At 41.2% G+C, this 25,881-nt stretch overlaps 4 protein-coding genes across 9 annotated transcripts; 1 reads left to right on the forward strand and 3 right to left on the reverse strand.

Moving 5' to 3' along the window:
- Positions 1–481: 481 nt before the first annotated feature.
- On the reverse strand, positions 482–4,677 carry LOC130168329 (pregnancy zone protein-like). Its single transcript, XM_056375096.1, has 7 exons — positions 4,538–4,677; positions 3,100–3,334; positions 2,580–2,704; positions 2,336–2,426; positions 2,184–2,252; positions 1,995–2,100; positions 482–1,549 (listed from the first exon to the last, which is right to left on the reverse strand). The coding sequence occupies exons 2-7, from the start codon at positions 3,250–3,252 to the stop codon at positions 1,491–1,493; spliced, it is 603 nt and encodes a 200-aa protein (XP_056231071.1). The 5' UTR covers positions 3,253–3,334; positions 4,538–4,677; the 3' UTR covers positions 482–1,490.
- Positions 4,514–13,134, reverse strand: LOC130168324 (TRPM8 channel-associated factor homolog). 6 transcript variants are annotated; one of them, XM_056375086.1, is made up of 14 exons: positions 12,947–13,134; positions 12,125–12,251; positions 11,511–11,590; positions 10,506–11,280; positions 9,716–9,932; positions 9,152–9,443; positions 8,179–8,480; positions 7,816–7,990; positions 7,410–7,504; positions 6,975–7,185; positions 5,972–6,208; positions 5,568–5,791; positions 5,301–5,414; positions 4,514–5,042 (listed from the first exon to the last, which is right to left on the reverse strand). In XM_056375086.1, the coding sequence occupies exons 4-14, from the start codon at positions 11,150–11,152 to the stop codon at positions 4,800–4,802; spliced, it is 2,757 nt and encodes a 918-aa protein (XP_056231061.1). In that variant the 5' UTR covers positions 11,153–11,280; positions 11,511–11,590; positions 12,125–12,251; positions 12,947–13,134; the 3' UTR covers positions 4,514–4,799. The 6 variants fall into 6 exon arrangements, with proteins under 6 accessions (XP_056231061.1, XP_056231062.1, XP_056231060.1 ...); XM_056375087.1 differs by lacking the exon at positions 12,947–13,134 and adding an exon at positions 12,458–12,567; XM_056375085.1 differs by lacking the exon at positions 12,125–12,251.
- Positions 12,502–18,733, forward strand: pnkp (polynucleotide kinase 3'-phosphatase). Its single transcript, XM_056375097.1, has 17 exons — positions 12,502–12,766; positions 13,742–13,788; positions 13,975–14,253; positions 14,418–14,729; positions 15,240–15,319; positions 15,444–15,501; positions 15,625–15,732; positions 15,822–15,893; positions 16,117–16,165; positions 16,490–16,560; positions 16,748–16,840; positions 16,939–17,035; positions 17,132–17,193; positions 17,414–17,523; positions 17,757–17,844; positions 17,938–18,005; positions 18,152–18,733. Exons 1-17 carry the CDS (start codon positions 12,502–12,504, stop codon positions 18,270–18,272), a joined length of 1,980 nt encoding a protein of 659 aa, XP_056231072.1. The 3' UTR covers positions 18,273–18,733.
- On the reverse strand, positions 18,591–25,840 carry si:ch1073-280e3.1 (complement factor B). The gene is made up of 19 exons (XM_056375092.1): positions 25,700–25,840; positions 25,435–25,547; positions 23,613–23,760; positions 23,233–23,418; positions 22,853–23,023; positions 22,567–22,665; positions 22,155–22,297; positions 21,879–22,020; positions 21,612–21,746; positions 21,360–21,464; positions 21,125–21,262; positions 20,830–20,939; positions 20,601–20,727; positions 20,001–20,148; positions 19,736–19,809; positions 19,518–19,609; positions 19,271–19,403; positions 19,139–19,188; positions 18,591–19,050 (listed from the first exon to the last, which is right to left on the reverse strand). Exons 1-19 carry the CDS (start codon positions 25,749–25,751, stop codon positions 18,868–18,870), a joined length of 2,349 nt encoding a protein of 782 aa, XP_056231067.1. The 5' UTR covers positions 25,752–25,840; the 3' UTR covers positions 18,591–18,867.
- Positions 25,841–25,881: the final 41 nt, after the last annotated feature.

Here is a 25,881-nt window from a genome sequence, read left to right on the forward strand (position 1 = left end):
TTAAGTTACACAATATGCAGTTTTTTTCTGAGCTTGTTTTACGTTTTTTCTATGTAAAAGGAGAAATAAATGGAGGTGTTTCTGGAGAAGAAAGCCCATGATGTCATTGTGTTGCTGATGATGAAGATGATTTGTCTCATCTGGTTTCATGTGTCAGACACTGCAGATGTCTTTAGTCCTCATTAGTGTGTTGATAGACCTTTGACATATTATCATAGGGAAAGCACAGGTGTGACTAATAACATTAATTATGTTATTCCACAGTATTGTGCACGATGACACTTAATGACATCATTAGTAACACCTGTGCACCATGTGAATTTCCTACAGTTGTAATACACAAATGACAATCTGGGATTAATTATTTTGATGCTAAAACTTATATTTGTGTTTGTTAATTTTCCTGATTTAGAAAAAAAAAGGTTGTCAAATGTTAAAGATCGTTAAACAGAAGTGGTAATTAAATACACTGCAATACACCTGAGAAACAACATAGTTTTTATATAAAATAAAGTGGAACATTACATTCATCAATTGTCAATATGAGGGAATTAGAGACATTATAGACACATTTTTGTGTGTAATTGATCAATCTATCAGTTCAATGAACATTAATCAGATTTTGCTAAATGATTGGCTAAACTCTCCCTTGCACATACTGTATATTTCATGGCTTTTTTTCAGCTGATGCCAAAAATACAGAAATACATTTTAGAGTAAAACAAATAGAAGTAAGTTTGGTTTTATTCCAGAAGCTTCATCAACATTAAATCCAGTGGGGGAAAAAAAATTATAAAGTAAAAATAGATTTTGAAGATTTGAATATAATACGACTTTATGATGTAGAAAGAAGTTAGAGAGCAAAAAATCTACAAAGGTGCTAAACACAAAAAGCACGACCACAGTTTGTCATGTTTAGGAAATGGTCCCACAAACAGATGGACACACGAAACATGAACATGAGCAGATACTTTAAAGGGCTGTGGCAGAGTCTGTGCACCAGCGCCCTCTAGTGGCTGCCTGTTGTCCTGAGGGGAGATAACAGATATTTTACTCACAAGTACATAAAAAAACACCAGTTTCTACAGAGTGTATGAGAAGTTTTATGAATATGAGCAAAGCACGAGAAGCAGTCAGCAGGTTCCCCTGACAACTTGTTTCACTCTCCTATAGTGGCCAGAATAATGCAGGTACATATACACAAACAGACATGTAATTATATTATTATTATTTATTAAAGGTTTTACTTGAATCACAGAGAACACATCAGTCTTAAAGCTGCAAATGAAAGGAAAAATCATCAGGAGACTTTAGTTTTATTTTACATTATATTAAATATAGTTTAATATAATATAGTGAGACTTTTCATCATAAAAATTAAAAAAATAAAAGTTATACAATCACCCCTGTAGGTTAGAGGAAAACTTAAAACATTTTGTATGTTGTATATTATATGTTGTTGAATTTTTTGTTTCTGTAATAACAGCATGTTATTCTAGATTGTTTCCTGCAGCACAAGGGGAGATGTATTCAGTCTCAGCCTGGTCACCTGAGAGGAGAAAAGAAAAGGAGAATTAGATGAAGAGAGACTGAACAAACCAAACAGTGAACATTTGTGGTTGTTGTGAAAACTAACAGCTGCTTTCTTCACGAGTTTTGACAAATTTACACTGTTTCTGAGGCTTTAAATGAATGTAATGATCTTTGATTTCCATGTGGTGTAGGAACCAGGATGATAAAACACTGTATTTTTCTTTTCATGACAAACTCATGGAAGCCCTGAAAGAGAAGTGACACATTTTTCTGAGAGGATCATTTTTTCCAAAGTTTTTTTTTTTTCAGCCTTTCAGGGCTTCTGTACAAACTGCAGTCTATGTTCATTGAATTTTAAAGCTGTCGTTTATCCAGGGTACATTTCAAACTAAATGTTTGGTTTGTAGGATTTTAAAGTCTGGTTTTATGGTGTGTGTAGGAGGTCTGAGTATCAGTTTTACTTGGCTGGTAGTAGTCATAGATCTTGACCACGGCTGGCTTCAGGTTCTGCACTGGGAGCTCCTGTATGAGCTCTAAGCTGTGGTTGATGGCTATGTCCTTTGGTAACTGTTGGAAGAAAAACAGACGATACGATCAGTAACAAATCTGGAGAGCACCATCTGTTGATCCCCACTGTGAATTCCTCTCACCTCCCGAATGTAGACCATAACGTGGTCTTGCTTTTGTTCAACACGGTCCACCAGCAAAGCATCTTGGAGCTGTGAGGAGACGATACTCAGCTTCATCAACACATAAAAACTCATCAATTTCTACTGAGCTCAAAGTTTCTCTAATAACTCACCCGTTTCAGAGACTCTGGGTCTGGGACAAAGCCAGAAAGCATTTTGATATCAAGGATCACCATGTTGGTAGTTGTCTCCTTTCCACTATATCTGCATCAGAACCATAACAACGTGAGTCCTTCACACCTTACACAGTTGTATTAGACGTATCAGTAGAGACAGGTATTTAGCACTGGCAGCTACAGAGGATCACTTGCAGTATTCCTCTCTAACTGAAGGTGGACCTGCTGGTTGGTTACTCACAAGGAGGTGACGTTCAGAGTGAGTCTGGGCTTGTGAGATGTGCTGATGCAGCTGGCCTCTGGTTTTACTTTGACGCTGAGAGTGGTGACGTCAGTAGGAGTTGGGATGTTGTAGTGAAGAGAAATCTGGGGAACGGTTCGTCATATTAAACGTGAACGAAAAAAAAGAATCTGAAGAATTTGTTTTCACGTGTTGGTGACTGTTGCTGTTTGAAACGGACAAACTTACACAACGAAGGGATTTGGCTCGAGTACCACCAGTTGGAGGGAATATTTTAGTATGGAATATTTTTTGAGGTTGAGGTTACAACATGGTGAACCGATCGACCTGTATTCACTCGGTTTAATCAGTTACAAAATGAGCCTAAAGTTACTGACGTAACGAGCTGTACAACAGCCGAGAGCAACAGACACAATCCTACTAACCGTCAATATCAACCCCTGAAATGTTTGTCGGTAGGGTTTGTCAGTCGTTGCACTGATTATACTTTTGCTAAGGAGCCATCACTGATGCTACTCACCGGGCTAACAGGAAAGTTAACTGTCTCCAGCGGTGGAAAGGCACATCGAGATTTATTCGTGTCGCTTCTTTTCTTTGCCGTTGAATGTGGTTTCTTGTCAGGAGCGGTCCTTCGGGATACAGATGAATATCGCCTTTTAGGAGGTGCAGCCATTCCTGTGTTTCTGTGATGCTAACTTCAAGCGCTGCCGGAAGTCCTTCTTCTTCGTGGGACTGAGAGCAGACTTGACGCGCTGCTGAAATAAATAAATATATATAAATATATGTGATAAATATCACATATATGAGGAGAAACCTTGTAATATTAGCTGAAGTTACTGTGTGTAAGCTAACTGTGTGTAAAACAGTTCAGCAGACTGTTATTACAACTAAGCTGAGGGAATAATGTATTTTCAGATATCTGTGATCATCAGAGTGCTGTTTGTTTTGTCTCTTTCTCTATACTCTACAATATGATATTGATATGATTTCTCTCTATTATAATGTTTTTTTCCCATCCAGCCAAGGTCTGGATCTTTGGGGACACCTACGACCTCTTGCGGCAATGATGGAGGCCCTGCACCACCTCCACCTACAGTGTCCACACATGAAAATCTTCTCTTCCCAAACATAGACACAGTGTCTTATATGATAATATAGTATTTTTTAATGTAACACTTGTGGCCATAACATTGCTCAGTCTTATCAGCTATGCTCTTCTTTGTTCCCTACACCCTCACTGTCGTATTACACTCTCTGCCCCATGTCAGACATACAATCACATGACTTTTGGACTCCACTGTAGCTGTAACAAATTGTCAATAGTTTAAAACATTAGAGTTCATATTTCATAGTCCTCAGCCATTATAGATAATATCAGTGTACTGTTCCAACAGCATCACTTATTTAGGAGGGAGATTGTTACTGGAGCAAATAAATATTAACTGTCTCACACATTAGGACTCATGATGAATAATGAATATAGTTGTTACTAAAAATTCTTTTGCACTGTTGATTCAACTACTTTTTATTAAGCAAACTTAAATTTGACAGAGAAATTCAGCTTTAACTTCATCCACAACTGTATTTTGATTGTAAATAGTTAGTTGATTATAAATTGTACACTACAGTATTTAATTAATCCATTTATTACATTCTTTTATACATTTTCAGTCTTGTAAATTGTTTAAATTAATGTAGTTTATAATGTCCAATAAAGTTATTTATGAAGCTCTTGCTTTAACTTTGTTGATGGTTTTTATAGAGCACATCTGGTATAAATTTTCACAATAGTAGCATGTACAGCATTGTGTGACTATTTCTTTGTTAGTTTTAATCAACTAATGGACAGAGAAATTTCAATCTACAACTTTGGCTTCTGAGATATAATCAAGTCTGGTTACAGGTTATAGATGTCTTCACAAACAAACACCAACCTAAAGCAAAAGTTTATTTTTTACCTTAAAGTTAAGTTGGTTTTATTCTTCAATTATTACACTGCAGCACAAGTTTTCCAAACAGGCAATCCAGCATCTGACAGGAGGAGTGGATGTGAGTAAGAGCAAGAAGAGGAGGGACTATTTCAATATTACAATAAATGTGGTAAAATATATCAAGAACAAAAAAGAAAACAAAGTTAGTTAATTGAATTTCCCACTAAATAAAGTGTTGGGTATTCATTGAACCCATCTCTCTGCACTTTAATCAGTAGCAGACTGACGTTCAGTCATACTGGACCATAGGGTGGTCACCCCAGGGAGGCAGGCTGGAGAGTTTCTCTTCAGTGGCTGGTTCAATGGGCCAGCCCCAGGCCTTAAAGAATCCACACAGGTTCATCTCCACATTGTAGGAGAACGTCTCAGCATACAGGTTCATCTTTCCTTTGTTGTCACCGGGAAAGTCGCTCATCTCATGGTAGGCAGCGAACACCCTCTTAAAGGCATCCCAGCCAAACTTCTCCTGGAGCTACGTGGAAGGAGAAAAAGGTGGACGGACATGTAAAAATAAAAATAAAAGTGTTGTCTTACAATTTTTAACTCAACATTTTTGTTGTCTGATGTGTAATGAGCAATACAGCCTCAATGGGTCAAATAAGGTTATAGACTGTCAGTGTAATATGCATTTTTTGGCCTATGGGGTGTGTGATTTTGTTAAATATGTGACTCCAGTGTGATCTAAGTATATTTTGTCTACATAATGTAATATAGAATAATTCTCTCTTACCTGGATATATGTCTCCAGGGCCACCCACACGCTCCAGCAGCTGAGATTCTTGCCCCCCTTAGCATATTCCTCTGTTCGTTTCTTTCGATTTTTTAAAGTCATAGCTTCGTGAGCCTGCGTTGAACAAGATGATTGTGAAACAATATAATCTTGATGACAATTTAAATACTTCTCTCAACAAAGGATAAAAAAAGAGTTGTTGATGTCTACTGATATAAATTTGTGTCATAATACACCTTAAAACACGGTCTTTCTGATTAACTCTACCTGTTCCCTGTTGATCCCCAGCACCTCTTCATGCACATACACCGACCACAGGTTGCATGTACACTCTGTGGTGTGTGATGGGAACTCCCAGCATCCTCTCTGCTGGTTGTGTCCCAGTTCATGGATGGGGCCCCATAAGCCTTTACTCCTGGCATGGTCAACGTTTATCAGGTCAGCCGCTACAGTATTGTACATCATGATAGGATAACCTGCATGCATCCAACCTGAGCAGAGGATAATCAGAAAAACTATTTTATAGCGATGCTCTTTAGGGTTAGCTACTGACCGCCTGTCCATGCCTCTCATCCAGCATGAGTTGTGAGAGGCTCCATCTCCCCAGGACTCTCAATAGGATGAGCAAATAAGAAACAGGCATTTAAAATAGCCAAGCCAAACACACTCACCATGGGAAATCTGCACATCTGCCACAAAGCGTTCCTTGCGGGGGAATTTGTGTGGTTTTGCTGCCAGGTCAGCAATGGCCCTCATGATGGCATCCCAGTGCGCCGCCAACTCATCGGGGCGCTCCAGGTCCCGAACAACATCTGATGGCACAGTGAGGATGATGTTGTCAAACTCCAACTCTGCCCAGGGTGAGGGAGCAGTGCGCAGCAAGGACCAATCGGCTGCTGTTGTCACGCCTGAAGAGAACAAAGGGATGGATGTGTTCAAAACTGAGCTTTGAATTATTACATTATCTCATATATAATGCCCCATGTGAAAGAGTACAAACCTGCAATGTCAAGAACTACAATTCCAAGAGAACATCTATACGACTGTCTTTCATGAATGGCTAGACTGCTTAAATATAATGTAAGGACTAGGTCCATACAACTGTAAATCTACTATAGATTAAACAGTTAATCAGGAACATAGAAGCCAGGCTGCAAACAAGACCATGAAAAACCAATGCACCTGATATAAATTCATTCACCACATAGTGGGACAAAGGGTGAGAGTAAAAGTATCCATCCAAGTACTATGGCCACTTAACAACAGGCAAAAAGAGGAACTGTGTTGAAATCCTCATCCATATTTTAAAGTTGTAGTTTGTAGTTCATTTGAGGTTAGGTCCATGTCCCCTGTGAGAGTTAACTACTAACGCAGCACAAAGCAGGGTGCAAACTGTTAGTATGGTTACCAATGGACTAGCAAACGTGCATTGATTTAGAGAGGGAGTGGTGAGACTGTTAACTGGATCTTTGTGTGAGGTATCAGTTCATAAGAGTTAAATGGACCCAGCATTTCCATCTTAATATACATTTCCCTGAATTTCAACACAACCATATTTATCCCATACTACGGAGAACAAAAATCACCAGACTTCTTCCACTGACCCCACGAGGACCCACAGATACACACATCAGCAAACACATACTGCATGACAGTTCGACCCACTGAACACACCAGATTTATAATAGGGCGCAGGTACAGCCATCTGCACTACGACCTCTACTCCCTCCACTTGTGTTTTGGGTGGGGCAACCAGGTAGATGAGTCCCCCCCAGAGGTTCCACACCTGCATCATCTCTGAGGTTATGGGGAATTGTACATGAACACATGGAGCTCTTTTTATCTCTGCAGCCTTCAGTTTGTCTGTCTGACAGCCGATCTGGATCTGAGGAAGACATGGAATATGTGTTAATGCTTTGAAGACCTGGACCATTTTCTTAGACTGCTAACAGTCATTACAAGTTCTACAGCACAGGAAGCATACAGCTGCATTATGGGATATGGATTATGGTTTTCTTGATTTGTTAGTGATGGGATTTCTTTTTGAATCTCAAAGCCTAAACTTGAACTCAATAGTCCTAATGTCTTATTTGATTTTGTGGACTGTACCTTCCATCCCTTGTTGACGATGTCTGCTGGTATGGCCATGTAGGTCTTCATACCAGGAGAGAGGTAAAGACCTATACTGATCCACTCCTCCCTTCCTAACACACACACACACACACACACACACAATTATGTTAATTGAAAATCTATCACCGTTCTGCAAACACATATGTTACTTATTATAATTCTGTTCTGCATTTGTCCACATGTGCTCTGACCTGCTGTATTAACATTAATCATGTGTGGTTATAGACACACACACACACACACACACACACACAGAGCAGCAGCAAAGTTATATTCATGTATTTACACGTATAAAATCTGAAAGACATATTTCACATATTGATCATATTGATCTCGTAACAATTATATTTGATAGATTTCTCAACAAAAAACAAGATCTGACCTTCCGTGTTAACATTAATCATGATCCTGTGGTTATAGACAACTGGCATCAACGGGTTATCCTTGATGAGGTGAGGCAGGAGAGCGTCAGGGTTTGGGCAAACCTTATACAACTCTGTCCCCACACTGAGGAGCAGGTGGTCTTTGGGACTCTTCACAGGGCTGCTGCCACACACCTTGAAAGAAAATAAATAATGAATATTATAAAGGATGTTGTTCTGAAACATCTGACTGGTTGATAGCTGTAGTATAATAACCATATACAACATTTATGATCTACAGTATAATTCTTTGGCACAACTCAAAAACACGTTATTTGGAATATTTTATTTTAATAAGAGTTCATTTTATTTTGTCCACTCACCTGTGGCATGCCTGACCTCAGTAAGACATCAGTGAGGGTGGACATAACCTGTGTATAGGAGGGGCAGTCATGAGCCTTCAGGTTCAAGTAGTTGGAGCAGTCGCTGCCCAGCTTTTTAAGAGATTCCTGCTCATGCTCGGTGAGTTCCTCCCCCTTGTTCACATGGCCAGCAAAGCGGCGGAGAAGGTGGCGGAAGTGGTAGGTGTCTTTGATGGCCTGGCTGGGTACAGGAGCCTTGAATAAACCCCCTGTCATTGGTGCTCCCAAAAGGCTCATGCCCATTTTGTTCAGGATCTTGTTCCCTGAAAGACATTGAAGCAAACCTGACTTGACCTGCTGTGCTATATTGTGGGTTATATATACTGCCCGTGCACTTTTTGCATTCACCTTTACCAGATTGTCTTTACCATCTTGGCTACTGCCTGTACTATCAAGACACTACCAAGCTTTTCACTGGCTCTCCTGCATTGTTGTGAGGATCCTTGCATATTTCTCTCTACTCAGAGACCAAGCCCCCCGTTTCCAGGAGTTTACACTGGTTTCTTGGTGTGTCTGCTGCTGTCAGATACTTGCTTGACATCAAGGGTTCATACCAACATGAAACCCCTGGACACAAGTAAGTCATATTATCTGGGCCAAGTCTGCCGCTCTACAGTTTCTCTACAATTGTCCAGTACTCCTTCCTCCTGCTGCTCAGAACTTTGGCTTCTCCTCAAATGTATTCTGCCTCCATTTAACTATCACTTTATGCCAACATACATACAGAACTGCTTGTTGGATGGTCAAATATCTTTGGAAACCCCCTCCCCTCGTAAAACTTTCTAATGTCGCACAAAGGGAGGCTGTGTCTGAGCTCTCTTTTTTTTTTTTGTAATGCAACTGTCTGTCTGCACTTCTTGTTTGCACAACCGAGTGTAAAACTATGATTACCTTTTAGGAGAGACCGTCTGAGAATGTTATTGAATTATCTTACCTGCGAAATCTGTCATTGTGTTTTGCCCAGCATGTGACTGTGCCCAGTACCAGGCATGGCCACCAATCAGCAGGCCTCCTCCCTCTGCCACAAAGTTTTGGATTTCCTCCACTTTCTCAGCGCTGTACGCTGTACACACAAACACACTCAGGTCTTCTCTGAAGTTGGTCTTCTCACACTGAAGCCCTGACTTGCTGAGAACTTTGAGGGCATTAGCAGGTGCGATACCAACGACCCCCTGCCGGCCTTCATCCAACCAGTGAATGGCATTGTTCCAAAATGGAGCCATAGTCTGTATTGAAAGGAATAATTTCAAAACAAAGACAGCAGTTAATCCTGTAAAAAGATTTGGCAGATCCGCACACTCATTATTTAGCACACAGACAGCCAACTGCTGCTGGTCCGAGGTTAATATGTGACAAATAAATATGCAAAGAAATCATATCTACTGAGATCACACTATCTATATTTGATCAGTTTTTACCTACACTATATGAGAAAAATTTCCTTTTTTTGATCGAAGAAGGCAGAAATCTTAAGACCAATCATTAAAGTAGATTTTACCTCTCGTCCCAGAAGTCCTTCATGACTAACCACAATGACCCGTCCCTGCCCATAGTAGGCTCCCGCCAGGAACGCTTGTCCATTCTTTGTGGTACCGATGGGGAAGGTTAGAGGGCCGTGGACCATAACCTCAGAAACTATTATTCCACCCTGGAGGTCAAACTCTGAAACCCCCTGGAGTAAGAACTCTAAGTCGTCCTCAAAATCCTTACCAATTCTGTATTAGGGAGGGGGGAGAAGAGAGGGAAGGAGAGATGCCGATGAGTGAGAGATACAGTATATTATTGAATTATAGTAAAGAATAAGCGTATCACTCACACTTTGTAATTGTTTTTTGTACTTCAATAGAAATTCTTATAGGGCTGGTTTTGCTTCAGTATGATGAAGTACAATGAGTATAAGTATGATGATGATGTAAGTACAACCATATGTTAATGACTGACAAAAAAATTATTCTCATTATGGTTTTTGTTTAGATGGTGACATGCAATAAAGGCCATAATCTAACCGGGAACTGCGCAGCTATATGGTAGGTATCTCAACAACTATTTTAATATTACTCATATATTCTTATTATTGTTATGCTTTTTATTTCTTAGATTTATTATAATGAATCCTAAAAATAATTGAATTAAATGGCTTCCATGCCAGAGTGAAAATGTCAATATTAATAATAATGTAATAACAGAAGGGCCATATGTGTGGAGAAGTTTTCAGATAGCAGTTGTAATTTTGCAAAGTGGAACATCTCTAAAATGTGCAATAAAAGAAAAGTACAGTATACACTCACACTACAGCCATCCAGGAGGACGGGATTTGAGGATAGACTGGCAGGCACTCTACCTCACCCGGATGCTCAGAGAAGTAGATCCCTGCCACACCAGAAACTTTATTCCCTCCAAACTGAAGCAGTGTGTTCTCCTTAGGGTGATCTGCAGCCCAGCTCCACGCCTGACCTGCTATCAGCACTCCTCCTCCAGCTTTCATAAATGCCACCAGGTGCTTCTGGTCTGGACCCACACTGTAGGCATCTGTCACATATACACCAACCTCCAGATTGTTGCTGAAGGCCCCCACAACATTGGCCTGGAAGCCGGCTTTGCTGAGGTTATCGGCGACCGCCATGATGTTCCTTTGGATCCCCACAGACAGGTTGTCAGATCCATCTCCTCTCAGCCACGTCAGAGCGTTCTCTACCAGAGCAGGGAAAGCTGTCAGGTAGCCCTCATGACCCAGGACCACAATCCTTCCACGCCCGTAGAGAGAGGCAGCCATCAGGACCTGGCCTCGGCTGTTCATTGCCAAAGGAAAGGCGTGGTCTCCAATCAGAACCAGATCGCTGGGAACACGGGGGCCATGGAGATCCAGCTCTCGCAAGCCTCTCATAAGGGACATATATGCTGCTTCATGGTGGGTTCGGGGGGGCTGGGTGGACATGGTGAGAAGGACTGAGGCTCTGAAGATTGATGAAGAGGGTGATGGGCAGGAAGGCAAAAAAAGGAGTTGACTCAGATGTATGTTGTTTAAACAGTTACACCAAGATGTCTGTCATATGTCAGGCTGTCCTGTGGGAATAGAAAGAGAGAAACAAAAATTAAAAGTACTACTCAAGGTTTATGCATTACACTTTCATGACAATCAAGTTAACACAACAAAATTTCAATCTATAGCTGGTTGAGAGACAAAAGATTATAAGCTGCTCTCCACCTGGTTTCACTGAGGCCAAAGAGTTTGCGGTTTTTACTACAACCAAAATCTATCTAAAAGTATAAAGTGATTTTTTTTTTTGTTTTACCTGAAAGTGAAGTTGTCTTTCTGTCTGTAGTAATACACTGCAGCACAACAGTTCTCCAAACAGGCTCTCGACCAAGAACACTATCCAACAACAAGACAGTGAAAGAATATAAATGACCACGGAAACGGGAGCGAGTATTTATGCAAATAACAAAAAGAGGGGGGAGGACAGGCAGTTGCAAAGAACAAGGGATAGTTCTGTCGAAAAAACCTGTCTTTCAACATTCTCAGTGTTAATATGGAAACACACTGGCCGAGAATGTACAGGAATATATATTTATGGGTGTTTACACAAGTTTTTGTCTGTAAAATTACACATCAGAACATCTGTCATTTTGTTTATTAAACTAACTTATGATGACTGTTTAACAAAAGTCTCAGATAATCTTCGTTTTCATTTTGTTTTGTGTTTTAAATTGTGGATAAAAAGTTCACTTTTAAATAAAAAAGGATTTCTCTAACCAACTTATGGACAAAATAGAAAAACATGAAAACATTTATCATTATACATAAAAGGCAAAGGTGACGAACAGGTAAGTATTTCTTCCTTTTTTCGACTACGCTGGTGCACAGAGAAGCATTCGGCCCAGGTAATTACAACGCCGGAGAATTTACCATCCTCTTCCGCCTTGTGTCTTGACTTTACTTTTCTTCTTCGGCTCTTTTCTACCTGACTAGGTGGAGCACATACAGTACGCGTTTCGCCCATTTATTGCCACCTTTCACCCAAGAAATTCAAAACCTAAACAGAAAACACAAGAAATAACACTAAATTATTCCACCAAAAATAACTACATTTATAATAACAACTATTTTACCAAGTGGACGGGCGGACAGGGCGGAACTTTCAAGCTGAGCAAGTTTCTCAACGAGACTGTTTTTCCAAAGGAACGCGGGTGCAGCGCAGAAACACGCCCCTTCCGGTTTACTTAAGTGCTCTTCACTAACCAACTCAAATGCGAAGAAGTTGTGGCCACAAGTAGAGACTCTACATGTTGATAAGACACGTAGCAAAAACGTGCTGGGACCGTTTTGCTCTCTGTGTCTCGGCTCCTTCGGTTTATGAAACGAGTCGTTCACAAACACACGGTTTGGCTGAAAGTAGAGCTGCAGTCTCGCGGTGGTTGTTGGTTCGGATGTCGTGCACGTTGGTTGGTGCCTCTGGAGCTCGGGTCCCTCTAGAGGACGGACGAGCTGTGATTCTGGGCCGGGGTCCGGAGACCGGGGTCGCCGACAAGAAATGCTCCAGGCACCAGGGTGAGGAAGAGTTCAACATAATGTAAACTGACGCCGTTGTACGTCAGTTATTGTTGTGCGGTAACTTAATACAACGCATCGTAAAACTGCTCTGTAGCTTAGGGGGAAACTGTCAATGCTACACCCGTCTCTCACTCGTGCCGCGTTGCATTATACAACACAAGTAAAATCAGGCCTTACCGGACCCAGTAATTAAACCACCCAGCTCCTTGTCCAAACCATGGTTGTCTCTCTCCTGGACTAGTGTAATGCCTCCCTTCACGCACAGTGAAACCAGGAAGAGCATAGCACCTATTTAACCATCTACAAGTATAAACAATAAATAAATTAACCCCGCCCACTCCAGATCTGACAGGGAGCAGAAAACAATCATCCTTAAATGTGTTTACCATAGACTGACCCACGACCTCCACACAGCATTTTTTTTTTTTTTTTTTTTTTTACAGAAAGAGAAATATGAATCCACAGTGAGATTGATCAAATAACACTTTTAAGACAATTAAAATGATAAACGATTATTCATTTGAGTCGCAAATGAGTCGTTTCAAACAACAAAGCAAAATATCTGCAGTTCAGACTTATTAAATATAAGAATTTGCTTTTTTTTTTTCTCTCTCTCTCTCTCTCTCTCTCAATATGTAATTGTAAACATATTGTCTTTGAGTTTTGGACTATTGGTCCAAACGACATTTTAAGATGGCATATTGTGCTCTGGGAAAATAGATATTATTTCAATTTCAATTTCAAGCTGCAGGTTTATTAGACCTAATTGTGATTATAGACCAAGAGATCCAGTGAATATTCACATATGAAAAGCTGGACCCAGTGAAATTGTTTTATAAAATTAACTTCTAAACTTAACAATCACTGAACTGCTTTCTGAAATAATGATTTCAGCTCTTAATGAATATGTATATTGAAATGTGTGTGTCTGTGAGTATGTTTGTGATGGTACTAATCTTTGTTTCCCACCAGTGAAGGCGGTGGCTTGCTATGCAGACCAGGATGTGGTTTTTACTCAGGTATGAAAACAAACGGTGCCGCAGGTTGTAATTCCCTGTGTCAATATTTGACACGATCAAAATGTGATGTCGGCACTCTTCTCACTCTTTACTGCCTGGACCCACTCAGGTCATCATACAACCTGTAAACTAATTGTATAAATGCTACATTACAGAGTTCTTACATGTCCTGTTTTTCCACCTCAGCTGGGTCCCAATCCCAGTTTCCTGGACGGTGAGAAACTGGGCCGGGGCCAGTCTGGTAAACTCACCCATGGAGGCACTCTCTACCTGGTTAACCAGAACCATCCGTTTCAACTACACTACTCCCTGAGCTCAAATGGTACAGCCTCCAGCTCTGCACAGAGAGGGCTGAAAGCCACTGATAAGACTAAAGGAGGAAGGAACGGAAAAGTGAAAGAACAACAGTCGAGTCCGACACCTAAACGCAGCATAAAGGATTTCTTTTCTACTTCCCCCACGAAGGTAACACATTTAGTGGTTTGTTTACTGAGTTTAAATCTATTTGTTGCATTATTTTATGCATCTTATTTGTTTATTCCTGTAATGTTACTACAAAGATGACATTTATCATTTGAAGTCAGAAAACAGAAAATGATAAACAGTGTGTTTTTCACTCTTCTCTTCAGTCATCCAAAAGACGACTGAGCCCAGAGAGGGGGCACCCTGAGGTGAAGCGCCAAAGGGTAGAGGAGGAGGCCTCGGATGGTTGGATGAAAGAAGAAGAAGAGGAGGAGGAGGATGAGGAGGAGAGACTGGCAGAGGAGAAGCTCAAGCAGCTGCAGGAGTTGGCTGAGAAGTCCACGACAGAGAGGAGTAACAGCACCCAGCCTTCATCTTCTTCATCACCATCATCATCAAAGGCCTGTCTAAAGAGCAGTTGGCAGCAGATTGGCAACCTGATGCTCTACACTGCTGCTGGAGTCAGAGCGAGTGACAAGGTGGGAACTGTTTCAGTGTTTTTCTGTACAAAAAGAATCCCCAATCCCAGAGTAACTCAAATTTCAAGCACAACTGAAAATAAAATTGACTGATTCCAGCTTCTTAATTGTCATGATTTGTTGCTTTTCTCAAAGTTACATCAGTTTAAACTGAATATCTTTGGTTTGGACCGTTAGTTGGACAAAACAAGACAGTAAAATACAAAATACACGAGCTCTGGGACACTGTAGAAGGCATTTTTTTTACCTTTTCTGTTGTTTTATACATCAAACGAATTGATTAATTCATTATTCGAGAAAATAATCAGCGGCCTAACTTTTTTCAGTAAACACAGAAATGCTGCGTAGGGCTTTACTGACATCACCTTACATGATTTCTGGGAGATGAAGGTCATGAATTTCAAATGATGTCTATACCTTCTAGAAATTTGTCTTACAGGTTATAAAGCTGGTGATAGCATCCAGCGTATGTGAAATTGTCTGAATATTTCCCCGTCTCTCCACCTCCAGATTGCTGGGTTTGACATAGATGGCTGCATCATCACCACCAAGTCAGGGAAAGTTTTTCCCACTTCACCAGATGACTGGAAGTATGTCAACACTCCTGAATGTTCCTATTTGCTATTGTTAAGAAGTGTGATAAATGACCATCAGTGGTTTATGGATTATATCCCATATCTGCATGATTTGTTGTAATCATCCTTGTGTTTACAGGATTCTGTTCCCAGAGATTCAGCCCAGACTGGCTGCTTTACTCAAAAAAGGATATAAGGTGAGCTAATAATATTTAGTGAACTTTGCAAGATTAAAGCCAGTGAGATATGATTGAATTGTATGTCCTCTAGCAGTGTTTGCCACTGGATTTCCTACTCTAACCTTGGCTCTCTCCTTGCAGGTGGTGTTCTTCACCAACCAGATGGGGATTGCTAGAGGCAAACTGAGACCAGAAATCTTCAAGTCTAAAGTGGAGGACATCCTCGCCACGCTGCAGCTATCTGTGCAGGTTTGCTATAATGGAGATTGACTCTTAGCACTTAAGCAGATGTTGTACGTAAAGCAGATGTTTGGATGCCCTCTGTGTCTGTGTCTCAGGTGTTTGTAGCAGCCGGTCCTGGTATCTACAGGAAACCAGTTATGGGAATGTGGAATCACTTGTGTGAGAAGGTAATTGTCAGTTGAGATCGAGGATCAAACCTGTATTTTATAAGAACCACACCTCATATACAGTATTTGCACTGAGATGAACATAAATTACACGAATTACATAGTCATAGAAACCGCCCTTTGATTATTCCTCACATTGTTCACTTTTGTTTCTGCATGTTTGACTATGAACAGTGTGTTTTTGTTTTAATTAAGTGTGTCTGCCTGTGTTTTCCCTGCACAGGCTAATGATGGAGTCACTGTTGACAAGAGAAAGAGTTTTTATGTAGGAGGTGAGTGGACTTGATAAAATCAGCCCATACTTACAGGTAGCTACTGTATGTGTTCTCAGTTATCTGATCTGATATCACTCAGATGCACATATTGAAATCCAAGATTTTAGTTCAATCTTTCTTCCATCCTTTCCCCTAAACCCAAAAATGGTCCCAGATCTTAACCAGGTCAGTCCCTAACTACCTGAAATCTCCTCAGTGTTACACCTAAATTTACTGCTGTAAACCCCTAACCATGAGTCCAGATGTGATTTAGAATTAACCTCTTCAAAGCGCATACATTTGGAGGCTTTTTGCTGCTTCTGACTTTACCTCTGTGCACAGATGCTGCAGGTAGACCAGAGAACTGGGCTCCAGGGAAGAAGAAGAAGGATTTCTCCAGCAGTGACCGACTGGTAAGACCTAAGATTCTTACTCTGGTCAGTTGTGCTAATTTCTTTTTGAGGTATTGTGTATCTTAAGTGTCATGAAATAAGTCTTAACTATGAGTTGATGTTTCTCCATGATACCTTTTTATGGAGAAAAAAGCTAAAACCTGAGCAGTGTGTGTACCAGTTACTGTCTTCCTTCTTGTGTTTGTAGTTTGCGCTGAACATTGGGTTGCAGTTCCACACCCCCGAGGAGTACTTTTTGGGCTGGAAGAGCGCCCCCTATAGCCTGCCTGATTTTGACCCTGTGAGTACAATGAGCGATGGGTGTGTACTGTGTTTTCTTTTCTTAAATGTATGTCTGTTTGTATTGATGTAAATGTTTCTCTCTATCTAAATTGCTAGAGGAAGCTGGACTCCACTGTCAGGCTGTACGACCCGCCATCGGCCTCCCTCACATCCAGCCAGACAGAAGTCATTGTTGCCGTGGGTTTCCCCGCATGTAAGTGAAAGTGGACGATGTATCACCGTTTGTTTTTCTGGTCAATCCTCCTGTCAACATCCTCCTTATCTCGTTCACCCTTCCCTTCCTCTGCAGCGGGAAAATCCACTTTCTTCCAAACCCACATTGTTCCAAAAGGCTACGCATATGTCAACAGGGTGAGTGGACCTTATATGAGCAGGATGCTAGCTCCAAAATTAATGGCAGCTAATGCTTTACTCCGATGTTTGTGTTCCTGCTTTTCTATTTGATGCACAAGTCTTAAGTGTTGTAATAATGATCATAATGACCAAGATGATGAAGATAACAATCATTAGGGTTTTTATATAAATTTTCGGTCCTTAAAGCCCTCCCTGTCTTGTTTTATTTCTGTGTCAGGACATACTCGGTTCATGGCAGAGCTGTGTGTCGGCGTGTGAGCGCGCTCTGAAGGAGGGCCGCAGTGTTGCCGTTGACAACACCAACCCAGACCTTGAGTCTCGTAAACGGTAAAGCACAGCTGTACTAGTATTTACTGTGTAGATACACGTGTGTGCGTGTGTGTCTTTGCATGTGTCAGAATGCATATCATTCAGCTAAGAACAGTCATGTTAATCCCCTGTATACCTTTTAACCTGGTTCAAACACAGCAGGATATTGCACAAAAACATGTACTGTGTATACTACTGCTGCTTGTATGTGCATTTGTTTTTCTCTGTCTAACCAATACAGAATTTTCCAGATACGTGGACGTGGCCAAAGCAGCAGGAGTACCCTGTCGTTGTTTCCACTTTTCAGCCTCTCTGGATCAAGCCAAACACAACAACAGGGTACGACTCACCTGCCTGCTCTGTTTTGTTTTATCTTGGCTGGTCATGAATAGTGTGTGTGTCTTTGTTTTAATGCGTTACTCTTGTTCCCAGTTCCGTGAAATGGCTCCATCAGACAGCAAACATGTCAAGGTCAATGAGATGATTTTCCACAGCTACAAGTAAGCTTGTTAACTATATTGACTCAGTAGGCTTTGAATCCTGGCATTAACACAATCTAAACATTGTAGGCTTTATAGTGTTAGCTGAAATTTTCACACAACAGGATAATTTTCTGACCCCTCTCTCTCTCTCTTTCTCTGGAAAGGAAACACTTTGTGGCTCCCGCCCTCTCTGAGGGATTTTCCGAGATCCTCCAGATCCACTTTGTCCCAAACTTCAAAGACAGCCAATCAGAAACGCTGTTTAGACAGTTTTCTGAGGGCTGATTGGACAGCTGGCTTTCTAACACCAGCATGATTTTTTTTTTTTTCTTTTTACATTTCAGCCAGGTGTATGGGCTCGCCACTGACATCTGTGCAGTCTCTGTACATCCTGGCTTATAAGATTACTGTATGGCTAATGGACTCTAACTACAGACTAAGACTGGTGATGTTAACTAGACATAGAGCGCAGAATCACATCCTTCCATTCAGTGTTATATCCATATGAATATACAGATACATTTCTGTTATGTGTGCGCCTCATGACCTCATTATGCATGTGTTTTATATGTTGTGTTTAGAAAGAATAAAATCGAAAACAAATCAAGCAGAATTACCTTTTATATGTTATTTAGGATTTGTTAACAATAAAGTCTTCCTTTACACGTAAGCTTACTGCATCGCAGCTTTAGAAATCATTGGTATTCATTTAGACAATAAAGGATTAGAAAAACACTTGATATTACTATCTGAGTTTTGTTATGATTATTCCCTCATGTCGTGGAAAAATAAGTCATTAATTCACAAGAGCTGGGGATCTCTGCATTGCGTTATTATGGCTTAGTCCAAGTAGACCTGCACAGACTGATTCTGGATCAACTCAGTTGATCTCAGGCAGGAACTGGATCTGCTCACCCAGATGCTGTTTCAGCCACGGCATTATCTTGAAGAGGTCGATGTGAAAGTCTCGCGCATCAGGAGACAGCTTGTTCCTCTTGCGCGCTTTCATAGCTGGTTTGAGTAGGTCACATATGTCTATGGTGCCCCAGCTTACTACCGCCACCTGCGGTTGAAAACAGGAGAAAAGTCAATGTAATGCTGATTGCACTGTGCGTGATCTGGCTCTTATCGATGAGGCGAAACTTTCTGACCTGAAAGTAGCGATTTCTTTTTTGCAGAAACATGGATCCACCAGAGTCACCTATCCAAAAAGAGACAACCCGTAACTGTAATGTGAATCTTGTAATATGGTGGCTATCATACAGTAAGTGCAGAATCCACACCTTTGCAGGTGATTGCGTCCTCATATCCGGAGGTGCCCCCGGAGCAGAGGAATCTGTCAGGTACATACTCGTCCAAGGTCACATCGGTGGGCATTTTTAGTGTTATCCTTGCCTTCTCCACACAGGCAGGCCTCTGCAGACAGCCAAACAAGTAAGTGCATTATATACATATATATAAAACAATGTATTTCCACCACATTGTTGAGTTTAAACATGAAAACAGGCCACAGTCCGAATCGCGGCTCACCTGACTCTTTGTGTGAAAATGTGTTTCTTTTCGTTCTGTTTTCTTATGGATGAAAAAGGCAGCAGTCTCCTCCTTTGGTAGTAGTTCCTCCCCTGTATACACACACATTCATTTTACTGAGAAGTTTATTCAGGACCTTTAGTCAGATTTGTATTTAATATAATACATTATTAACATTGTGTTCTCGTTAGAGAGTGTTAAGGTCAACGGTCACATACTGTGCTGCTGACAGGTAGAGTTGATCTTTTTCATGGCTCGGCTGGCTGGTACGGTACATGGCAAGCAGATGGGTCTGTAATATGACATGGTATAAATTCATGTTGGTTGTATACTGTACATTTTCCCTTTGCCTAGGTTAAAAAAGGATAGAAATACAAGACTGCACACCTCTCACACACACCTTCATTCTTCAAAGTAAATGTTTGCACATAAGTGTATCCTGAGTGGCTGATACTTAAAAGATTTTCCTCTGGGCTGTCTCACCTGGCCTTCCAGGAGAGCGGGATACTCTTGTTCACCTGCACCAGAGCTACATCGTAGTCATAGAACTCAGATACATTTCTGTGTCTCAGTGCCTTGATGTTATAATTGGGGTGCATGATCACCTTGCTGGACTTCACTGTGCCATCACCTGGGAACCGGAGAAGCAGCTTGTTTCAGTATGAAGTCAACAAGATTCAACGTTCTTGAAGTGAACAGGTAGAAATTTAAACCTTAACCTAAAACTACAATTTTCTACAGTGTAGTGTTGCGTATGAGTTAGGGAAGGTGCTAACACTGTCAGAGTTTATGGATCGATTCCTATAGGGATAACATGCTGGAAAAGTTCTCCTGTTTTTGTAATTGGGATTTGGTATTGCAAGTCTGCCAACAAATCTTTTGTAAAACAGTACAATTTTGGTGAAAAATATAATTATATATAAAATATACTGTTAAAAATGTTTAAAAACAAGCAGGTATATCAGTGTCCTAGCTCCCAAAATCATTAAAGGATCACCAACCTTTTAATCTTAAAGAAAGTAGCAAAGTGCGCCAACATAGCAATCCCCATCTCCAAAAATATTCTCCCATATTGACACTGACCGTGTTCTATGTCCACTTGGGAAGAGACTCTGTCTGTGCTGGCTTTGGCAAAGCAGTGAGCAGCTGTCAGCACCCAGTTCTGGCTCACGATGGATCCAGAACACCACTTGTCACGCCCCCATTCAGGCTACAAGGGAAGAAGGCGTTGTGTGTGTGTTTATGTGAAAACCCACTCTAAATATGAAATAGGAAAAGTGACTTAGTGACTGAGCGTGTGCAAGGCTCTTACTGCTGTCAGAATGACGTGCCAGGGCTTGGTGTAGACTGTTACCCCACCTTTCACCTGTTCGCTGGAGACGTGTTCCTGAGCTACTCCACACATCGTCACACTCTTGTCACCTGCATCATGAAAATATGTTATACTTCAGTAAATACAATTTTACAATCAGCTTAAATAAGAAATGGCTTCATGCCATTCTAAAAAACATTTTTTGTTTCCTTGTTTTTTGTATTCTAATTTAAATTTTATGCTGACCTGATTTCATAAAACACCTTGGCAGTTGATGGAGCAATCTCTTACTTACTAATGATGCTGTTGAACACCTTTCCCAGTGTTTCATAGCTTTCCAGAATGAAGACGTGATGCTCGTCACGTTTCTTTGAGGCTAAAGAGTTCAGCTGATCTTTGTTCACTCGCTCCCCAACACCAAATACATAGACATCTGAAAACACACACACATATTTGGATATAGATGTAGATACATATAATTGGTTAGATGGATTTTTGTTTTGTTTTGTTTCGTTTTGTTAGCGTGCTACCTAGCATTGCCTCCTCAGTGTGATCATGGGATGTTGTACTGTAGCCGAGCACATGCCTGATCCGGGCTAGAGCTCTCTGAGGATTGATGCCTGTGTTGGAGTAACCTGCAAGAAAAACACCCAATAGAAATATTAATGATATCAATAGAGCTCTAATGGTTCACCAAACATCTAAGAGGGTTGAAAAAGTTTTATTTTTTTGACAAGCATTAGATGCCTGGCAGATGCTTTTGAGCATGAGTTTGTCTTTACCGTCTGTTTCTATGATGATGATGTTCTGAGTCTCATGAAAATGGTTGTCGACACGTTTTTCCTTTAACAAGCTGATCATCTCATTGACACGGTGCAGCGCAGCGTGCAAATTGGTGCCCGTCTTACTCCCATGGCCTGCAGATGAACAAATACAGAAGACTGAATGATTGAAACACAAATTGATAATTAACCATTGAACAGACTGGTGCATCATGGTTGTCCACTTCAGAACTTAAATGAATGAAAGAATAACAAGCGGAGTCCTACTATGGTAGTCAAACTCCATCAGATAATGTATGACGTCCTCAGTGCTACTGCTTATATCTGTGTCTCTGATGTCCACAATGTCTATAGCTTCACTGGCAAATGACAACACGTGGAACTTGATCTGCACCTCGTAGCTGTCCAACTGGAATGAAAATGAAGATGTTAGATGTTAGTTTCACACTCATTGATGGAGGATGAAAGGCAAACTGGTAGCCGAGTGTAAACCTTTGTCTTTTACCCTCATCTCTTGTTAAGTCAAATAAAACTGGTACAGACCTTTCTGATAAGAGCAATGGTGGCATCCCTAGATAATTCAAAGTCCTCCTTTGTGATGCTTCCTGATGTGTCCAGTAAAATGAAGACGTTCATACGACTGCCTTGAGCCACGCGGACGGTTCGGGCAAAGGACATCCTTGCAGCTTACACACACACACACACACACACACACACACACACACACACACACACACACACACACACACACACACACACACACACACACACACACACACACACACACACACACACACACACACAAAGTACATTTTCTTTTCATTGAAGTTGACTTCAGGTGGTTGCTTTAAATATTTGTTAAACAACTTTATGTACATGCACTTAAAAGTTGTTTGTGCAGCAACATTCACAACATCGGCCATATGTTCCAGACACAGATACAAGTTATACTCACTTTCCTTTTTGGAGTCTGGTGAGACCACATCCATGACTCCTGCAAGCGACCCTGCCATGGCCTCGGCCACAGCGCTGGGGGAGTCAAAGGTATTCGGGCCTGCAGTAAAGCACAAAGATAGCACGCATGCATATTTGATCATAATGTGATAATTTACTGTGGACTGTTTTGGTACTGCTGTAATGATGGCCAGTAACAGAAAACTAATTGAGGTTTTAAGTCTTTTTTTGGTCTTAAAAAGGAAATGTTTGCTGTTTTAAAGGAAAGACATGTAAATTTAAAACACCTTGGCACCGAGGTGTTGAGCCGCTCCACTCCGTGTTCTCCAGGCAAACCCTTTCAGCCGACCCGAGCAGAGTGAGACCAGCCTGACACCGATAGACCACCTTCTCTCCAGTGTGAAACCGGCCTGACCTCTGGGCCCCCGGTGGGACGCCTGGGTCACTACAGTCGTCAGCTGCATTTAAAGACAGAAAGGCGACAGTGGACTAAATACAGAATTTTTAAGGTGATAACAAATTATTTTTAAAATTTTATTTGTGTTTGTGCTACATAGAAATGTTCGGGATAGAACTTTAGTTGCAATAGATGATCATGTTGTACTTTGAAATGATGCACAAAGGCTCTTTAAGACATGGTTTGTCTGAGGTGAGGTTTCTTCCTCACCATGGTTGTCACAGACAGGAGTCGTTCCTGTCCACTCTCCAGTGACGGAGCAGTTCCTCTCAGCTGACCCGTACAGAGTGAACCCTTCCATGCAGGAGAAGCTCTGCGTTGTCCCAACACGGAACCACTGATCCCTGGGCCAGAACTCACCATTATCCAGCTGGAGCTGAGCTGGACACATCACATCTGAGAGAGGGAGAGAGAAGGATGGACAGCGAAGAGGAAGGAGGATGAGGAGAAGAGAACACAGGGAAGAAAGGAAGGGTGAGAAGAACAGGGGGGAGAAAATCACAGTGGCGCTTTGAGAGAAAAGTCAGACAGAACAGCAGAGTCATTTTTTGTACATATGACACTGAATGCATCACCATCTACAACATTACCTTTGCACGTGGCCCGTGACAACGGTCTGCCATCGGATAATCTCATGAGCGACCACTCCCCATCCGCACCACAGGACCTGTGGCTGATGGGGAAAGGGTATTTCCCTGGGCCACAGTGATAGGTCAGCACACTGCCCTCCAGCCCCCCCTGCGGAGGAAACACGTGGTCACGTATCGGAGTTAAATTAAGACACATGAAGACTTCCAGTAAAAAGATACTTTATTAGTTTCACTTTCCAGGCCATCCACAAAATATCTTCCTAATGCAGTTTTGCTTGCATGACTCACGCTACATTTTTCTCTCAGTACCTATTTTCAGCCCCTGCACTGTGGTTGAGGGCTTTCTAACCTCTCTTTTGCAGAGTTTTATTTTTCTGTTATCAGCCTGTTAACTGGTATTATATTATTTTGTTACTGTATGAATTTAAAAAAAAAATCTAATTTACTTTTATACTTTCTACTGAATTTATATTGCATTTCTTTTAAATCACTATGTCTGACATACTTTAATATAATACTTTTTATTTTCCTTCATTTTACCTCTTTCTCAGATTAAATCGAAGGCAACTGGACTTGTATTTGTCTGTGGAAGACGTTTCGCCTCTTATCCAAGCGGCTTCATCAGTTCTTATGTATTGGTCTCTCTAGTCCGCACTAGTCTGACCAAGAAAGTGGAGTAGGACCCAGGTATTTAACCTCTTGTGGGTGGGTCCACCAAGGTACCTGTGAAAGTACTGGTTTCACCTGACCATTGTTGTGGTCTCATGTGGACGACCGTCGTTAGGGTCAGGTGACCCTGTTGTTATCCCGTGTGAACGACAGTTGTTAGGGTCAGGTGAGCCCCTGGTGGATGACGATCGTTGAGAGTCGTCTGAGGTTATGTTGTTGACTCTCCTGGGTACCGATGAAAGGGCGACATTGTAGATGGGGGATAGATGGTGTCGCAGACCCCCTCCCCTGTTTAGCGATGGCCTCTCCACTTTTACATAGATGGCTTCTTTGACTCCCCTTTCAAACCATCTGTCCTCCCTGTCCAAGATTTCGACATTGCTGTCTTCAAAGGAGTGTGCCTTTTCCTTTAGGTGGGAGTAGACAGCTGAGACAGGGCCTGAAGAGTTTGCCATTCTGTGCCCTTCATTTTACCTCTTTTTGTCCCTGTAGTCCCTGATTTGTTGAGTACTGTGTAACCTGTTTTGCAGTGTTTAACATGTCTCTTATTAGCCTCTTAAACATAAATTGTATTCAAAATACTTTGCACAGATAGAGTGAAGAGACATAAAGCTTTCAACATGATGTCTAATTTGTCAAGGTTAAGCGAAGTCTGAGTCCAGTGCAGACGATCTAAAGTAGCGCTACCAATGTCAGAGTGTCCCATGGGGGGGATGTAGTATTTTAAAAGGTTAACACATAAGGAACAATTACATCAGGGCAGCGGGGCTGAAAAAATTACATGTATACTCTTTAAGGAGCAAACATCTTGGTCTTTTAACACTTGTATCCTAACTGATGTCAAATTGAAGTTGTACAGTTGATTATTTTCACTCTAGATTGATCAAAGGATTATTCTCCCGATCAATATATTATTGTTAGGTGAAAAAAATTACACGGTCCAAGATTATCTCTTTGTCTGACCAACAATTTGAAAACAGAAAAGATATTCGATTTAAAATGACCGATCAGAGAAAAGCAGAAACTCCGGATTTTTGGGGAATCTGCAACCAGAGAGTGTTTGTTTGTTTCAAAGTGGTTGGTGATTAAATACTTTGTCAATCGACTAATCAATTAATCAAGTCAGCTGTAATGTACAGTGTGTTATTTTCACCTGTGAGTATGTGACATGTCCATCTTTGATGCTCTCTGTGGTCGAACAGTTCAGAGGCTGTGGCTCGTCGTATATCTCATCTTCATAATTATACTCTTCCTCCTGCACAGACACTGGAGCACAAACAGTAGACATGTTGGTGATAAACATGAATCTCTGCGCACAGATGTAATGCGTCACCACAGGCATATGGCACAGAGCCATATGAATGTGACATAATCTCACAAAAATGTACAACAAATAAAAATAGAGTTGAAATGCTCACCCTCCTGAACAGAGAAGAAGAGCAGGATCCACAGTATAGACTTGACATACATGACCGGACTCTGTATCAGCTGGGTTTGTGTCTTTGAGTGACAGAAATCACAGCAACAGTGTCTGCACTGACCTGCAGGAGGGTGCTTTATTTGATGACTGATTACCCATTAACACAGCAGCAGCAAAAAG

The sequence above is a fragment of the Seriola aureovittata genome, chromosome 4, assembly GCF_021018895.1.
Source record: "Seriola aureovittata isolate HTS-2021-v1 ecotype China chromosome 4, ASM2101889v1, whole genome shotgun sequence".
Classification (NCBI taxonomy): domain Eukaryota; kingdom Metazoa; phylum Chordata; class Actinopteri; order Carangiformes; family Carangidae; genus Seriola; species Seriola aureovittata.

What these genes read in the sequence shown, in the direction of transcription:
- pnkp (XM_056375097.1), top strand. Translation starts at nt 12,502, where the DNA reads ATGTTGATAAGACACGTAGCAAAAACGTGCTGGGACCGTTTTGCTCTC. An exon ending in CGCTGCAGCTATCTGTGCAG is followed by an intron (nt 15,733 to 15,821) that starts GTTTGCTATAAT and finishes TCTGTGTCTCAG; the next exon opens with GTGTTTGTAGCAGCCGGTCC. An exon ending in GGAATCACTTGTGTGAGAAG is followed by an intron (nt 15,894 to 16,116) that starts GTAATTGTCAGT and finishes TTCCCTGCACAG; the next exon opens with GCTAATGATGGAGTCACTGT.
- si:ch1073-280e3.1 (XM_056375092.1), bottom strand. Translation starts at nt 25,751, where the DNA reads ATGTATGTCAAGTCTATACTGTGGATCCTGCTCTTCTTCTCTGTTCAG. An exon ending in GACATGTCACATACTCACAG is followed by an intron (nt 23,761 to 25,434) that starts GTGAAAATAACA and finishes TTTCCTCCGCAG; the next exon opens with GGGGGGCTGGAGGGCAGTGT. An exon ending in GATGGAGTTTGACTACCATA is followed by an intron (nt 21,747 to 21,878) that starts GTAGGACTCCGC and finishes GTTCATCTGCAG; the next exon opens with GCCATGGGAGTAAGACGGGC.
- LOC130168324 (XM_056375085.1), bottom strand. Translation starts at nt 11,152, where the DNA reads ATGTCCACCCAGCCCCCCCGAACCCACCATGAAGCAGCATATATGTCC. An exon ending in CACAATGACAGATTTCGCAG is followed by an intron (nt 8,481 to 9,151) that starts GTAAGATAATTC and finishes AATGTCTTTCAG; the next exon opens with GGAACAAGATCCTGAACAAA. An exon ending in AGATGTGCAGATTTCCCATG is followed by an intron (nt 5,792 to 5,971) that starts GTGAGTGTGTTT and finishes TCCTCTGCTCAG; the next exon opens with GTTGGATGCATGCAGGTTAT.
- LOC130168329 (XM_056375096.1), bottom strand. Translation starts at nt 3,252, where the DNA reads ATGGCTGCACCTCCTAAAAGGCGATATTCATCTGTATCCCGAAGGACC. An exon ending in ACCCAGAGTCTCTGAAACGG is followed by an intron (nt 2,253 to 2,335) that starts GTGAGTTATTAG and finishes GTCTCCTCACAG; the next exon opens with CTCCAAGATGCTTTGCTGGT. An exon ending in CTATGACTACTACCAGCCAA is followed by an intron (nt 1,550 to 1,994) that starts GTAAAACTGATA and finishes TTCTCCTCTCAG; the next exon opens with GTGACCAGGCTGAGACTGAA.